Below are 17,809 nucleotides of genomic sequence, written 5' to 3'. Positions count from 1 at the left end.
GCGGATTGAACGCTGCGTCCTGCCGCAGTGTTTAATCCACAGTGGCCAGATGTTCCTGCATAGTGGAGGGGATTTTATTAAATCCGGTCTCCACTATGCGTCTCATTACGCGGGTGACATACCCGCTAAACCGGACATGTGGCGCGTCTTTTTAGACGGCAGCATGTCGGTTTACCTTGCGGAGACGCTCAGTCTCCGCAAGGTAAACAGCCTACTCTATGGCTACCCTGCGACGATTCCATATGTCTTCAATGAGCACATCCGGAATCACCGTGCGTACAGAAGGGGGCGGGGCTTTGGACAGAGCTGGTTTTCCGCTCTCCGTCCAAAGCACTGCATTAACGGTACGTGGAAACGTACCCTAAAGGGAAACACTGAGTCAAGACGGGAGTAGGGGAAAACATAGACACGGGTTCAGACAGCAAAAGCAGCAGGACAAATCAGAGTCAGCTACAGCAACACTAGGCAAAAACTATACAGTTGTGGCCAAAAGTATTGACACCCCTGCAATTTTGTCAGATAATACTCAGTTTCTTCCTGAAAAATGATTGCAAACACAAATTCTTTGGTATTATTATCTTCATTTAATTTGTCTTAAATGAAAAAACACAAAAGAGAATGAAGCAAAAAGCAAAACATTGATCATTTCACACAAAACTCCAAAAATGGGCCAGACAAAAGTATTGGCACCCTCAGCCTAATACTTGGTTGCAATTTTAGACCATTCTTCAGGGTGCCTTCTCCAAACTGCCATTTTTAGATCTCTCCACAGGTGTTCTATGGGATTCAGGTCTGGACTCATTGATGGCCACCTTAGAAGTCTCCAGTGCTTTCTCTCAAACCATTTTCTAGTGCTTTTTGAAGTGTGTTTTGGGTCATTGTCCTGCTGGAAGACCCATGACCTCTGAGGGAGACCCAGCTTTCTCACACTGAGCCCTACATTATGCTGCAAAATTTGTTGGTATTCTTCAGATTTCATAATGCCATGCACACGGTCAAGCAGTCCAGTGCCAGAGGCAGCAAAGCAACCCCAAAACATCAGGGAACCTCCGCCATGTTTGACTGTAGGGACCGTTTTTTTTCTTTGAATGCCTCTTTTTTCTCCTGTAAACTCTATGTTGATGCCTTTGCCCAAAAAGCTCTACTTTTGTCTCATCTGACCAGAGAACATTCTTCCAAAACGTTTTAGGCTTTTTCAGGTAAGTTTTGGCAAACTCCAGCCTGGCTTTTTTATGTCTCGGGGTAAGAAGTGGGGTCTTCCTGGGTCTCCTACCATACAGTCCCTTTTCATTCAGATGCCGACGGATAGTACGGGTTGACACTGCTGTACCCTCGGACTGCAGGGCAGCTTGAACTTGTTTGGATGTTAGTTGAGGTTCTTTATCCAACATCCGCACAATCTTGCGCTGAAATCTCTTGTCAATTTTTCTTTTCCATCCACATCTAGGGAGGTTAGCCACAGTGCCATAGGCTTTAAACTTCTTGATGACACTGCGCACGGTAGACACAGGAACATTCAGGTCTTTGGAGATGGACTTGTAGCCTTGAGATTGCTCATGCTTCCAGACAATTTGGTTTCTCAAGTCCTCAGACAGTTCTTTGGTCTACTTTCTTTTCTCCATGCTCAATGTGGTACACACAAGGACACAGAGGTTTAGTCAACTTTAATCCATGTCAACTGGCTGCAAGTGTGATTTAGTTAATGCCTACACCTGTTAGGTGCCACAGGTAAGTTACAGGTGCTGTTAATTACACAAATTAGAGAAGCATCACATGATTTTTCGAACAGTGCAAATACTTTTGTCCACCCTCTTTTTTATGTTTGGTGAGGAATTATATCCAATTTGGCTTTAGGACAAATCTTTTTGTGTTTTTTCATTTAAGACAAATTAAATGAAGATAATAATACCAACGAATTTGTGTTTGCAACCATTTTCAGGAAGAAACTGAGTATTATCTGACAAAATTGCAGGGGTGTCAATACTTTTGGCCACAACTGTAACTGACATCGCCTGCAAGAAGCAGCGGTGATAAATAGCCAACCTGAACCCAGAAAGAGGCTGAGAAAGGTTAACTTTTGACATGACCAGACTGGGAAAAAGGGAAAACAGGACACAAAACCCGGTCTGAATCATGACATTTTAATTTGCCAAATGTAATACTTGCAGAGGCCACCAAAATAAATTTTAAAATCATTAATGTGATAGAAACACAAATACAAAACAACATATAGTTTAATTACATATAATATTGATATTCTTTATTTTGGATTAATTTATTCAACACGTCATACTTGTGAAGGCCAATGATTTTATCCCTGATATGAAATATATAACCTATGACCCTTAATATAATGTCTATTCCAATATGTTAGCAACACCTATGCTGTGACCTTCCTTTAAGATAGAATAATTTATCCGCTCTATTAACACCTATTTTCCTTCATTCTCTATGAACTGACACATTATATGATTTCTGCTTTTATCTAAAACACATTAAACACATTGCCACACTGTTATATTTGGATATTGTTTATTGGCTGACATAACGGTCTATCATGGTGCTGGCATTAAATAGGCTGTCTGAACTGCTGACCCTGACCCTAGAAGAAGCTGGCAACACCAGCGAAACGTGCGCCGGGAAGATCATGTCCTGCCATAATTTTGGGATAAATATAGAGGGACAACTCAATTAATTACTACCCGAATGTTATCATCAGTTGGTATCTGCAATCAATACCTTGCAGTTCAGCGCCTATATCAGAGCGAATGTGCACCCCATGATTTCTATATAACTACCACTTGGATGTTTCTTAGCACCCACAATGAATGTTCTGTTCCTTGTAATACTGTACAGTTCAGTGTCGGTAATAGAACAGTGCATATTGCGATTTCAGCACAACCATGATGCGGAACGCTGAACAAAACTGGATATAGAAACAGTATCTCAGCGCCCAACAATAAAAGTGTGAAAGCATGATAATAGCACATCGAAATTCTTATTTGCATGCCTTACATTGAAGTTCTGATTGAATTCCACTTATATGACAATAGCAGACTTATGTAATAAAAACCTATGTTTCGACCGCTTTTATTATACACTGCTCAAAAAAATAAAGGGAACACTTAAACAACAGAATATAAGGGTATGTGCACACGCAGTGAAATCTGCTGCGTTTCCGCAGCAGTTTTGGCTCTGCGGAAATGCAGCAGATTCTGCTGCGCTGTACTGTACCTTTATTTCCAATGGAAAAAAAAAAAACGCAGTGCACATGCTGCGGATTTTTCCGCGCGGTTTTGCTGTGGTTTACAATCCGCAGCATGTCAATTGTTTGGTGCAGAAACGCTGCAGTTTTACATCTCATTCATTATGAGGTGTAAAACCGCAGGGCAAAACTGCAGGCAAAACCGCAGATAAACCGCAGGACTTTTGTCCTGCGAATTTAGCTGCGGTTTTCTCTCCAAAATCCGCACACCCAAAAAACTACGTGTACACATACTGTAGCCTTACTCCAAGTAAATCAAATTTCTGTGAAAACAAACTGTCAATCAGTGTTGCTTCCTAAGTGGACAATCAATTTCACATGCTGTTGTGCAAATGAAATAGACAACAGATGGAAATTATTGGCAATTATCAAGCCACCCTCAATAAAGGAGTGGTTCTGCAGGTGGGGACCACAGACCACAACTCAGTACCAATGCTTTCTGGCTGATGTTTTGGTCACTTTTGAATTTTGGTTGTGCTTTCACACTTGTGGTAGCATGAGACGGTCTCTACAACCCACACAAGTGGCTCAGGTAGTGCAGCTCATCCAGGATGGCACATCAATGCAAGCTGTGGCAAGGAGGTTTGCTGTGTCTGTCAGTGTAGTGTCCAGAGGCTGGAGGCACTACCAGGAAACAGGCCAGTACACTAGGAGACGTGGAGGGGGACGTAGGAGGGCAACAATCCAGCAGCAGGACCACTACCTCCGCCTTTGTGCAAGGAGGAACAGGAGGAGCACAGCCAGAGCCCTGAAAAATTACCTCCAGCAGGCCACAAATGTGCATGTGTCTGCACAAACTGTTAGAAACCGACTCCATGAGGATGGTCTGAGTGCCTGACATCCACAGATGGGGGTTGTGCTCACAGCCCAACACCATGCAGGACGCTTGGCATTTGCCACAGAACACCAGGATTGACAAATTTGCCACTGGTGCCCTGTGCGCTTCACAGATGAAAGCTGATTCACACTGAGCACATGTGACAGATGTGACAGAGTCTGGAGACACTGTAGAGAGTGATCTGCTGCCTGCAACATCCTTCAGCGAGGAAGCGAGGTGCGAAACGCGCGTCGGGGTGTTTTGTGTGACGTGGCGACATTTCTTTATTATGGGTAAGGGAACTCTTGATGTTTATACACATGATCTTTTTTGCTAACACTACTTAATGGATTATACTGGGATGTTTCTTCCCCTCTTTTTAAGGTAGTGTGTCTCTATTAAAATTTAAAAAAAAATTTCTATTTATGTTTACATTAATATTTAATAGATGACACTTATTGTTGTTAGCATTATAACTATTGATTTTTACATGGGAGTTTCTGGTCCCTTGTTTACATATGTCTCCATGTCACAACCACGGTTGCATCATTATCTGCCTCTTACATTTGTATAATATTTTTTGTAATTGTATGTTTTGTCATTTGATGAACTGTTTTTATATTTAATAAAGTGAACTTTTTGTATAGACGACAAAATGTATTATTAGTATTTTTCTGATATTTTCCTTTCTTTGGAGGGAATTTAAACTCTCATATTTTCTTGATGATATGCTATTTGGACAGAGAGTGTCCCTAATTAAATTATGGTATTTTTGTATATCCACATTCCTGGCTATGTATTCAACATCCTTCAGCATGTCCGGTTTGGCAGTGGGTCAGTAATGGTGTGGGGTGACATTTCTTTGGAGGGCCGCACAGCCCTCCATGTGCTCGTCAGAGGTAGCCTGACTGCCATTAGGTACTGAGATGAGATCCTCAGACCCCTTGTGAGACCATATGCTGGTGCGGTTGGCCCTGGGTTCCTCCTAATGCAGGACAATGCTAGACCTCATGTGGCTGGAGTGTGTCAGCTGTTCCTGCAAGATGAAGGCATTGAAGCTATGAACTGGCCCGACTGTTCCCCAGACCTGAATCCGATTGAGCACATCTGGGACATCATGTCTCGCTCCATCCACCAACGTCACGTTGCACCACAGACTGTCCAGGAGTTGACGGATGCTTTAGTCCAGGTCTGGAAGGAGATCCCTCAGGAGACCATCTGCCACCTCATCAGTAGCATGCCCAGGTGTTGTAGGGAGGTCATACAGGCACGTAGAGGTCACACACAATACTGAGAGGCACGTGGAGGCCACACACAATACTGAGCATCATTTTGACTTGTTTTAAGGACATTACATTCCACTTTAATTTTGTATGGGACTGCAACTCCAGGCTTCCATTGGTTAATAAATTTGATTTCCATTGATGATTTTTGTTTGATTTTGTTGTCAGCACATTCAACTTTGTACAGAACAAAGTATTCAATGAGAATAGTTCATTCATTCAGATCTAGGATGAGTTATTTGAGTGTTCCCTTTATTTTTTTGAGCAGTGTATAATCTGGTGGCCAATAATTATGTCTAAGAGGGGATATTGGTTACTATCCCTAGTGGCAGCAAAATTAAACTGTCACATTATGTTTGGACTGCGCATATAATTAATATATTGCAAGACTGTGGTTCCACTAATATTATGCCCTGGGTAAAAAATGCAGTGACTTTTTTTTTTTTAAATGTATGCACACTATGCTTTTAAATACGGAGTAATATTGAGTAATAAAGTATAATTTTATTCACAATCCATTCCCATTCCCTTTCTTTTTCCTTTCCCTTGAGTTTATCATTCCTTCCAGTAATATACACCAACGTGAATACAACTAAATGAGTGGGATCTCACACTTTAAAGGGGTTGTCCACTACTTGGACAACCCTTTCTCAATCCTAATGTCTCCTGTCCCAGTGGTGTCAGCGCTGGTTTTCCCGGGCATCGCGTAACATTCTTATGTCACGCAATCCCTGTGGCTAATCAGCACTGGCTTCACTCTTCCTACCCTTGGACAAATCACATACTTCCAGAGAAAGTGAGAACTGCTCCACTCTCATTTCCTCCAAATGTATGTGATACGTCCAAAGATCGGGAGAGTTAAATCCAGTTCTGATTGGTTGCAAGGATTGCATAACATAATGTTACACGATCCCTGGGAGAGCCAGGACCAAGGTGGAATGGCATGGAGTATAAGTATTACTACATAACATGGGGGAAAAATGAGGCTTGAGAAAGGGTTGTCTGAGTAATGGACAACCCCTGTAAGGGATTACAAGTTCAGAGCTGAACTTAACCACTTGTGAAACAGCTGCCATTTGCCAGCTCAGTCCTCTGTGTAGAAAAAAGTACAATTCTCATCTTCTCAGCTTTGCAGTTAATGGAGGATCATATGACCAGACCTGTCTATCAGCCTCCACTAAAAGAAAAACACTATACATAGGAACGCTGCATTAAGAAAAGAAGGATTGCATTAACTAGCAAAGAGTGCTACACAATTAAGGAGATCTGCGCTCACACCTGTAATATTTCTATATTAGTGCCATAAAACTATGCCCTCATCACTTTTGTTAAATATAGAAAAAATGGGCAACTCCTTTAAGGTGGATTTCCCCTGTATAATATTATTTTCAGTTAATCTTTACTGCTATAGCATAAGAACTTTCCATAGCTTATGAATTCTGAAACTAAAACAGATCTTAGCCCATGTGGTAGTTGACCATACGCCGGTCCTTGTTCACGTAAAGGATTAATCATACTGCTCATCTTAACCAAACACGTTGACATTTCATTTCTAAGAGAACTGAGGTTTCATAGGTTTTTGATCTCATACCTCAACCAAGTCATCTGTGTGCACAAAGATAGGAGCCCTTTATGTGATACAATTTGGTTTTAATCCTTTACATTTTCTAACCAAATATTTGAGTAAAAAAAAAAAAAGAAAATGAAAAATGCAAAAAACCCCTGTGGTTTCAAACACTCATATTATGACTAAACCGGGGAAATGGTAAGACACTCTCAGACTTCTTCACTTCTTTGCCTGCATATTTTACCTTTGTGGCTGGATGATTAAGCAGACTCAACTGCTAGCACTCATTTGCCAAATTAAATTACCGGCTTTCACAAAAATTACCTACAGAATCTTTCCATGGCAATAAGAAGTAACAAAAAAGAGCAGAATGTCAGCATTATCTCAGACCAGCCATAGTATTTGCATTGTAGAAATAGCTAATATTGTTTTTCTAATCTTATTTCACTTTGCCTAAATATTAGAAGTTTAGAAGGCACATAAAGAATCCACAATTACCTGTGGACTAAGAATGAAACAATAAAAAAAATTGTGACGCCAATGCACAATACAATTCTTGTAATAACAGTCAGCAAAACGATGCACTATTCACATACTGTGAAAAATAGTAAAACTTGAAGGTATCGAATTCCTGCTAAGGCAACATTAAACAAAACGGGTATTCCCATCTCCAAGATCCTATCCAAATATTAGTAGATATTAGCATATACCTCCAATTAGAAATGTAGCATAGTTCTTCTGATTAGCTATGTTGCTAATCTCATGTGCAGGCCATTGCAGTATCTTATGTATCCATGGTTATGACAACTCATATAGGGACAGTTAGTTGCTAGTGGACATAACCATGGATACCTAAGCTACTGCAATACCCTGCACGTGAGGCAAGTGATATAGGTTATCAAGAGAACTATACTAAATTTCTAATTGGAGGTATTTGCTAACATTATTATAACACCTACTACATTTTGGGATACCATTTTGGAGATGAGAATACTGCTTTAAATAGTTCATAAATTACATAAATTAAATGTTTATTGGAAAAAGCAGACATTTTTTTCTAAACCCACCCCTGGTCCAAACATCTCATGAACAAAGTTCTAAAATAAGCCAATTAAATCTTTCTGTACTTTAGGGAATATTAAAGACTTTATTTCCATTTTTTTTAACAAAGATGTTTTATTTTGGAAGAAACATACTCAGTCTTCCTTATAATAATAATCCAGTTTATTTCATCAATGAATGATATAAGACAACAAACAGACTCGTTTCGGAGATTACAGCTGCGAATAAAGCCCCTGTTACACACTGCGATATCGCTAGCAATATCGCTGTAAAGTCACCGATTTTGTGACGTTGCAGCGATATTGCTAGCGATATCGCTGCATGTGATACTTACCTCCGACCGGCTCCCCCGCTGGTTATCACTGATCGCGCGAGAAGCTCCTGGATTGTTTCTCGTCGGTCACTTCCTGCTGGGCTTCCTGTGGCACCGACGAGCGACGCGTGGACGCGGGCGGGAGGATGCAGGATCGCCGCATCTGACAGGTAAGTAGCGATCCCCGTCCCCAGCGATGTCGCTGTGAGATCTGCCTGTGTGGCAGCTCACTAGCGACCACCTAGCGATGCACCAGCAATCCTGACCGCGTCATATCGCTGGTCGGGATCGCTGGTGCATCGCTAGGTGTAACGGTACCCTAAGGCTATGTAATCTCCAAAACGCGTCAGCTGTTTGTACATCTGTGTGTATATGTGGTCTTATTTCACAGTTAGAAGCTGCAGTGGGGACAGAAGCAGAGTGCCATATATCAGAGGGGACAGAAGCAGAGTGCCATATATCAGCGGGGACAGAAGCAGAGTGCCATATATCAGCGGGGACAGAAGCAGAGTGCCATGTATCAGCGGGGACAGAAGCAGAGTGCGATATATCAGCGGGGACAGAAGCAGAGTGCGATATATCAGCGGGGACAGAAGCAGAGTGCCATATATCAGCGGGGACAGAAGCAGAGTGCCATATATCAGCGGGGACAGAAGCAGAGTGCCATGTATCAGCGGGGACAGAAGCAAAGTGCCATATATCAGCGGGGACAGAAGCAGAGTGCCATATATCAGCGGGTACAAAAACAGAGTGCCATGTATCAGCAGAGACAGGAGCAGAGTGCCATATATCAGCGGGGACAGAAGCAGAGTGTCATATCAGCGGGGACAGAAGCAGCGTGCCATATATCAGCGGGGACAGAAGCAGAGTGCCATATATCAGCGAGGACAGAAGCAGAGTGCCATATATCAGCGGGGACAGAAGCAGAGTGCCATATAACAGCGGGGACAGAAGCAGAGTGCCATATATCAGCGGGGACAGAAACAGAGTGCCATATATCAGAGGGGACAGAAGCAGAGTGCCATATATCAGCGGAGACAGGAGCAGAGTGCCATATATCAGCGGGGACAGAAGCAGAGTGCCATATATCAGCGGGGACAGAAGCAGAGTGCCATATATCAGCGGGGACAGAAGCAGAGTGCCATATATCAGCGGGGGCAGAAGCAGAGTGCCATATATCAGCGGGGACAGGAGCAGAGTGCCATATATCAGCGGGGACAGAAGCAGGGTGCCATGTATCAGTGGGGACAGAAGCAGAGTGCCATGTATCGGCGGGGACAGAAGCAGAGTGCCATATATCAGCGGGGACAGAAGCAGAGTGCCATATATCAGCGGGGACAGAAGCAGAGTGCCATATATCAGCAGGGACAGAAGCAGAGTGCCATATATCAGAGGGGACAGAAGCAGAGTGCCATATATCAGCGGGGACAGAAGCAGAGTGCCATGTATCAGCGGGGACAGAAGCAGAGTGCGATATATCAGCGGGGACAGAAGCAGAGTGCGATATATCAGCGGGGACAGAAGCAGAGTGCCATATATCAGCGGGGACAGAAGCAGGGTGCCATGTATCAGCGGCGACAGAAGCAAAGTGCCATATATCAGCGGGGACAGAAGCAGAGTGCCATATATCAGCGGGTACATAAACAGAGTGCCATGTATCAGCAGAGACAGGAGCAGAGTGCCATATATCAGCGGGGACAGAAGCAGATTGCCATATATCAGCGGGGACAGAAGCAGAGTGCCATATATCAGCGGGGACAGAAGCAGAGTGCCATATATCAGCGGGGACAGAAGCAGAGTGCCATATATTAGCGAGGACAGAAGCAGAGTGCCATATATCAGCGGGGACAGAAGCAGAGTGCCATATAACAGCGGGGACAGAAGCAGAGTGCCATATATCAGCGGGGACAGAAACAGAGTGCCATATATCAGAGGGGACAGAAGCAGAGTGCCATATATCAGCGGGGACAGAAGCAGAGTACCATATATCAGCGGGGACAGAAGCAGAGTGCCATATATCAGCGGAGACAGAAGCAGAGTGCCATATATCAGCGGGACAGAAGCAGAGTGCCATATATCAGCAGGGACAGGAGCAGAGTGCGATATATCAGCGGAGACAGGAGCAGAGTGCCATATATCATCGGGGACAGAAGCAGAGTGCCATATATCATCGGGGACAGAAGCAGAGTGCCATATATCAGCGGGGACAGAAGCAGAGTGCCATATATCAGCGGGGACAGAAGCAAAGTGCCATATATCAGCGGGGACAGAAGCAGAGTGCCATATATCAGCGGGGACAGAAGCAGAGTGCCATATATCAGCGGGGACAGAAGCAAAGTGCCATATATCAGCGGGGACAGAAGCAGGGTGCCATGTATCGGCGGGGACAGAAGCAGAGTGCCATATATCGGCGGGGACAGAAGCAGAGTGCCATATATCGGCGGGGACAGAAGCAGAGTGCCATATATCGGCGGGGACAGAAGCAGAGTGCCATATATCAGCGGGGACAGAAGCAGAGTACCATATATCAGCGGGGACAGAAGCAGAGTGCCATATATCAGCGGGGACAGAAGCAGTGTGCCATATATCAGCGGGGACAGAAGCAGAGTACCATATATCAGCGGGGACAGAAGCAGAGTGCCATATATCAACTGAGACAGAAGCAGAGTGCCATATATCAGCAGGGACAGAAGCAGAGTGCCATATATCAGCAGGGACAGAAGCAGAGTGCCATATATCAGTGGGGACAGAAGCAGAGTGCCATATATCAGTGGGGACAGAAGCAGAGTGCAATATATCCAGGACATTTTCAGAGGGCGGCAATGAAAGAAACTGTAGTAAGTATTTGCAGAACCGCCCCTGATTAAGTCCTGTTCAAAAAGGGGTGATAGACGCCTCAGCAAGTGACTGAAGCTCCAGCCTCCTGACAACGCTTCATTTGTGACTCCTCTCAAGCTAAATGTCAATGGAAGAGAAGATAAGAAACAAATTTAGGATAGGGACAAGTGTAGAATAAAGTTCTTTGGGTGTAAAAATACATATTTAGAAAGGACATTTTAGGTATCAGACCACCTCTTTAAGTACCTGCTTAGAAATTAGAGAGTAACTGTAGTTTTAATTTGTTTCAGAAATCAATAATACATGTAAAAATTAGACACTTTGTATTATATCTTATCAGAATAATCTACTTATTTCTCCTCCTAGACTGATAATTTATTCTCAAAATGATCAATGCATGGGTAAAATCTCTCTTCAAGGAATACAAATTTTTCCATTAATGAGATAGATGGCAGTTGGTGCTTACAAAATTCTGTCAACATCACGAAACAATCACTGACCTCAGGGAGACCAGTCAAAGAAAACACTGCGGCAGCCGGCAAAGGCGTGCAATCAATGAAATCCTAGGTGCAATGTTCCCTGGGAAATACGAATATGCAAATAAAGTCCGTGGAGCCTCATTTAAGAGTCTCAAACACGGGACTAGCCAGATCTTCCTCCAGTGAAGGACCCAGCCAAGGGGTGGCTCCTTTCGGAAACCACCATTACCACCACATTAAGTGGCCCTTTAGGTCAATATCCAGCTCTTTACGAGTTTACAGATATGACAAGGGAAATACCAAGGCCAGGTATTCATCCACAGACAGCTGTTTCGGGGTGTTGCCCCTCATCAGTGTGGAGTAGGAATCTGGCTAGGTGGGAGCAATGCCTAGTAGACCAACATCACGAAACAATAAAATTCTGTGACTAGTTTCATGTGAACTTGCAGCAGAATGTCTGTGTCCGCCTCTAGCTCCTCGCTCGCCATCACTTCTATATAGAATTTTAAAAGCAGCAACTGGCATCTCCAAAGTCAGTAATAGGAAAATCAGTTTTCACTGAAAACAGATTTTACTTATGAACTGAAAGATCAATCCAGTAGGTGAAAGAAGCAAATTTCTCTATGATATATTAGAAAGTCAATTTTTTTCATATGTGCTGTTGCGTTATGCAGTTGAAAGAAAAAAAGGTTACTGTTTAAATTTGAAATGGTAAAGATTTAAGTAATGAATCACTACTGACTATTTTTGTTGAATTTTTAGTGTTTTGCAGCCTATTTTATTTGCGCCTTTTTCATCTTTCCATAAAATCAAATCTTTATATGTTCATGCTTTCTTCTTTCTTTTTTTTTGTTCACCATTATGGATGAAGTTTAGGGTTTCCAGATGGTTTTGCCTAATTTTTCATATGACATTTTGAAAAGTTGCAAAATTTGTAGAAAATGTACTCCAGTCCCCACAAATGCCACACCACATGATGTCTCTTCTTAACCAATCAAGACGTGGTTGTGTACTTAAACAGGTTTTCCCAATATCGTAAGTAATGTCCTATAGATAGGGAAGAGCTTGGTGATTGCTGGGGTTCTGACCACTAGGACTCTTACCTATCCCCAAAATGTGGTTCTGCAGAGCCCTATCTTGATTGCAGCAGCAGTTCCAAAGAACATTGATTAAAATGCTCAGCTCGAGACATCGAATGCTCAATGTCTTCTGGCAGTCCTATTGAACATAACTGGAGAACACATCGAGCACTCTCAACTCCTCTCCATTCGAAAGCCCTGTTCTCCGGTTGCCGAGACCTCTTCTCAGGATCACTGTAGGTGAAAGCGGTCAAACCCTCATCAAGTTGCACTTTCTGGAAAAAGCTACATTAACCCCTTAATGACTGCCAATACACCTTTTAAGGGTACTTATTCCTCAGTGACACTTTTTAAAGGCGCTGAGAAATAAGTGTATAACACCCCCCAGCGTCAGAAAATCTCCAGGGTCTCAACTATCCCTGGTTTTTACCGTTCCCTGTCACGTGATCGCTGTTATTCACTAAATAATGGCGATCACAAAAAAAAGTCAGATTTTCCATTCATTTCTATCTTCTCTGATATGATCTCGCATACCAAAGGAGAGAGAAATGGGGTCCCCCGTGTCCCCCACCCAGTACCTCCGCCATTCTGGATCCTCCTGCTCCATCCCCTGGCCCTCCACATCATCTTCCTGGAAGAAAATGGTGGTACCTGGCAACAATACATTTTTCCTATTGGATCATTTTGATCACTGTGATAGACCCTATCACAGTGATGGAAATAAAAAAAAAAGTAAATCAACCCCCCTTTTGTCACAGCCTTAGTTAGATAAAAATAATACAATAAAAAAATGTATTATTTTTTCCATTCTTTGCAGTTAGGGTTAGGGTTGGGGTTACAGATGGGGTTAGGGTTTTGCTAGGAGTTAGGCATGTGTTAGGAGTTAGGGTTGTGTTGGGGTTAGAGTTGGGTTGGGCACATGGATGTGTTAGGGGCTAGGGTTGTGTTGGGGTTAGGGATTAGGGTTGTGCTTATGGCTGTGTTAGAGTTGGAGTTAGAATTAGGGGGTTCCCCTGTTTAGGCACATCAGGGGGTCTCCAAATGCAACATGGTGCCCTCCATCAATTTCAGCCAATTTTGCGCTCAAAAAATCAAAAGGTGCTCTCTCCCTTCTGGGCTCTGCCATGCTCCCAACAGTGGATTTCTCCCACATATGGGGTATCGGTGTACTCAGGAGAAATTGCATAACAAAGTTTGTGGTCCATTTTCTCTTGATACCCTTGTGAAAATAAAAAAGTTTGGGTCAAAAGTAAATTTTTTGTGAAAAAAAGTTAAATGGTAATTTTTTACTTCCACATTGCTTTAGTTCTTGTGAAGCACCTTGAGGGGTGCAGTTTTAAGAATGGTGTCACTTTTGGGTATTTTCTGTCATATTGACCCGTCAAAGTCACTTCAAATGTGATGTGGTCCTTAAAAAAATGGTTTTGTAAATTTTGTTGGAAAAATGAGAAATCGCTGTTCAACTTTTAACCCTTATAACTTCCTAACAAAAAAAATATGTTGTTTCCAGAATTGTGCTGATATAAAGTGGGAAATGTTATGTATTAACTATTTTGTTTGACATGACTCTCTGATGGGCACAAAAATGAATAGCTTGAAAATTGCAAAATTTTCAAATTTTTTGCCAAATTTCCATTTTTTCATAAATAAATGCAAGTCTTATCGAGTAAATTTTACCACTAACATGAAGTACAATATGTCACAAAAAAAGATACTCAGAATCAGTGGGATACATTGATGCGTTCCAGAGCTATAAGCTCAGAAAGTGGTAGTGGTCAGAATTGTAAAAATTGGCTTGGTGATTAAAAAAAAATTGGTTAGGTCACTAAGGGGTTAAAAGGTGCCCCAAAATTACTAACTGAAGCACAACACCATACGTCTCTTTAGATCATAAAAAACTACTTAGTAAAAAACTAATATAGCGCTGCTGCACCTTCTTAATGAGATCTGTCATAAGAACTGCATAAACAATATCCATTGCAACTGGAAAATGTAGAAATCTATGGGATAATAAGCAATAATATGGGATAATCAATGAAAACCTGCTCCCTAAATAATTGAAGATCAAAATAAAGACTAATGTAACTTTTCAGCTTCCATCTGATATGTGCAATAATATTGTAAATTATATATTGTGGGTCATATTTATCATCAGAGACAATCACTATTTCAGATGGCTTGTTTTATATACCTCGTGTTCACATGGCAAAATACAAAGACGTTCATACATCTATCTGCTTTCATTCATCATTCCACTATTACAAAGAAACTAATATTCCTTACTGCTTTAATCCCTTCTCAACTTTCTCTTACCAAAGCATTCATGTCCTTACCTTTCCCTGAAGCAAATCTCATTATTGATGGCAGTGTCAGTCCAAGAATGGCTAAGTATAAATCCATTAGATGATGTAGAATAATGGGAAATGAATGAACTAAAAAGTTATAAATTGCTTTGGTCGATCTAACCCACAATCTGTGTGATCAGAATGTCACAATATGAAGGTACGGAGCAAGTCCTTCTAACCAGGAAACTGTGCAGGAAGTGGTTAATCGGTATAAGAGTATTCCAGCAAAGACATACTTTCATTTAAAATGACTATTGGGCTTACTCACTGTGATCTCATATTCTTTGAAATCTATAAAAAAAAAACATAAAAAAGTAACTGCCATTTTCCATGGAGATTATACAGTTCTATAACTTTTTATCATCTTCATATAAATGTGTAGTCAGCTAATTTCAGTTTATCCATAGTCATGTTGTACATCTCAGTTGGCTTTTTAGGTATCTTCCATTTGCTATACTGGAGCATGATGATGAAATGATAATAATAAGTTACAAAAATTTACCAAGATGCTTGGAGACAATGATATTTCACTTATTGATCTCCACTGAGAATAGATTTAGCACTGTTAATATAAATAAGTTAGCAGGATCATTATGTAAATGGTGCTTACACAAGTTAATTTAATGAAATACCTTTCATCATTTGCAGTAAAAGAACTTTAGTTGGGATGATATGAATCTCATACTAATATGGATTTTGGTGTGATAATATCAAAACTTTGCTTTAATTATTGTCTCCAACAAATTATTTTTAATCTTAAATATAAACGCCTTTACGCCTCATTCACACACTAAAGGAGTTATCCAGGACTACATTGCTGTCTGTTCTGCCAGGCTCAGATCTCTGCTGGCTTAGAGCAGTTACTGACTGTTCCTGACGGAGATTCAGCGGCTTCTGCTGATGTCATGTCGACAGAGCAGCAGCTTCTTTTCTGCTCTGGCCTGTTGATGGGGCGTGACTGCCGGTGTCATGCTGACTGACAGCTTGGAAGCCAGCTACCAATCAGCATGACTTCAACAGTCATACCATGTCAACAGAGCACCCCAGAAGAAGAGCTGCTCTATTGACGTGGGGCAGCTGAATAGCCGACAGGAGCGGACAGTGACCACTCTGAGCCAGCGCTGAATAGAACAGGTAGGTAGTTGCAAACCAGTTAGCAACTACCTGCCTGTTAGTTTTTTGGCTTATGGAAAAACCATAATTTAGTACTAGATAAACCCTTTAAAGGGAACCTGTCACCTCGGAAAATGCTATTTACCTGGATCTAAAGGGTTAATATACAGGTAATAGCATTATATACCAGGAAAGATCTTTGAACAAATTATTAAACAACATGTATGTCAGTACCTGGATAAGAATGAAGTGATTAAACAGAGTCAGCATGGGTTTGTAACTAGTAAGTCATGTCAGACTAACTTAATTTCCTTCTATGACGGAATCACTGATTGGGTGGATCAAGGAAATGCTGTAGATATAGTATATCTTGACTTCAGCAAAGCAATTGACAAAGTATCTCATACAATCCTTATTGAAAAAATGACTAAGTATGGAATGGACAAGGCAACTGTTAGGTGGATTCATAACTGGCTTAGTGATCGGACCCAAAGAGTGGTCGTAAATGGCTGCACATCCAGTTGGAAGAATGTCTCAAGTGGGGTACCACAGGGCTCTGTCCTGGGCCCAGTATTGTTCAACATCTTTATCAACGATTTAGATGAAGGAATTGAGGGTAAACTGATTAAATTTGCTGATGACACAAAGCTAGGAGGGATAGCTAATACTAGAGAAGAGAGAGAGAGGATTCAAAAAGATATAAATAAACTGGAGAAGTGGGCAGCAACTAACAGAATGGTTTTTAACAGGGAGAAATGCAAAGTACTACATCTGGGCAATAAAAATGAAAAAAGCATATACAGAATGGGAGGAATAGGCCTAAGCAACAGCACATGTGAAAAAGACTTGGGTTTACTAATAGATCACAGACTGAATATGAGTCAACAGTGTGATGCAGCAGTAAAAAAAGCAAATGCAATTCTAGGATGTATTAACAGAAGCATACAGTCTAGATCACGTGAAGTCATTATTTCCCTCTACTCCTCTTTGGTCAGACCTCATCTGGAATATTGTGTCCAGTTTTGGGCACCACATTTTAAAAAAGACATCAACAAACTGGAGCAAGTTCAGAAAAGAGCAACCAGAATGGTGACCGGTCTGCAAACCCTGTCTTATGAGGAAAGGTTGCAGGATTTGGGATTGTTTAGTTTGCAAAAGAGAAGACTGAGAGGAGACTTAATAGCTGTCTACAAATATCTAAAGGGCTGTCACATTGTAGAAGGATCAACTTTATTCTCATTTGCACAAGGAAAGACTAGAAGCAATGGGATGAAACTGAATGGGAGGAGACACAGATTAGATATTAGAAAAAACTTTTTGACAGTTAGAGTGATCAATGAGTGGAACAAGCTGCCACGAGAAGTGGTGAGTTCTCCTTCAATGGATGTCTTCAAACAGAGGCTGGACAGACATCTGACTGGGATGATTTAGCGAATCCTGCTTTGAGCAGGGGGTTGGACCAGATGGCCCAGGAGGTCCCTTCCAACTCTACGATTCTATGATTCTATAATGCTGTCTGGCAGTCTTACTGAAAGTGCATTGTAAGAAAGTCCTTACTAAGAGCTAGAAGAGCCGGAAAAGCCAAGAAGACACTCTAGACAATTTTACTTTTGAAACAGAGGCTGAAGATTATTCAGAGATATGCAAC

The 17,809-nt window shown here is 41.7% G+C and overlaps 1 protein-coding gene across 8 annotated transcripts in view; it reads right to left on the bottom strand.

Moving 5' to 3' along the window:
* The window catches only part of LOC141100498 (uncharacterized), a 300,902-nt gene that overhangs the window by 190,548 nt on the left and 92,545 nt on the right, over window positions 1-17,809 (bottom strand). The window contains exon 1 of one of the 8 annotated variants that reach the window (XM_073589054.1): window positions 15,037-15,291. The exons of 5 other annotated variants lie outside the window; for them this stretch is intronic. In XM_073589054.1, the coding sequence (XP_073445155.1) occupies window positions 15,037-15,103 (67 nt within the window). In that variant the 5' untranslated portion in view covers window positions 15,104-15,291. Of the gene's footprint in view, window positions 1-15,036; window positions 15,292-17,809 lie in introns of those variants that run through there. 2 more of the 8 variants (XM_073589055.1, XM_073589048.1) reach the window with 2 other exon arrangements.

This window comes from Dendrobates tinctorius, unplaced genomic scaffold, assembly GCF_039654945.1.
Source record: "Dendrobates tinctorius isolate UK_male_01 unplaced genomic scaffold, ASM3965494v1 ptg000105l, whole genome shotgun sequence".
NCBI classification, from domain to species: domain Eukaryota; kingdom Metazoa; phylum Chordata; class Amphibia; order Anura; family Dendrobatidae; genus Dendrobates; species Dendrobates tinctorius.
This window is presented reverse-complemented; position numbering and strand designations above follow the sequence as displayed.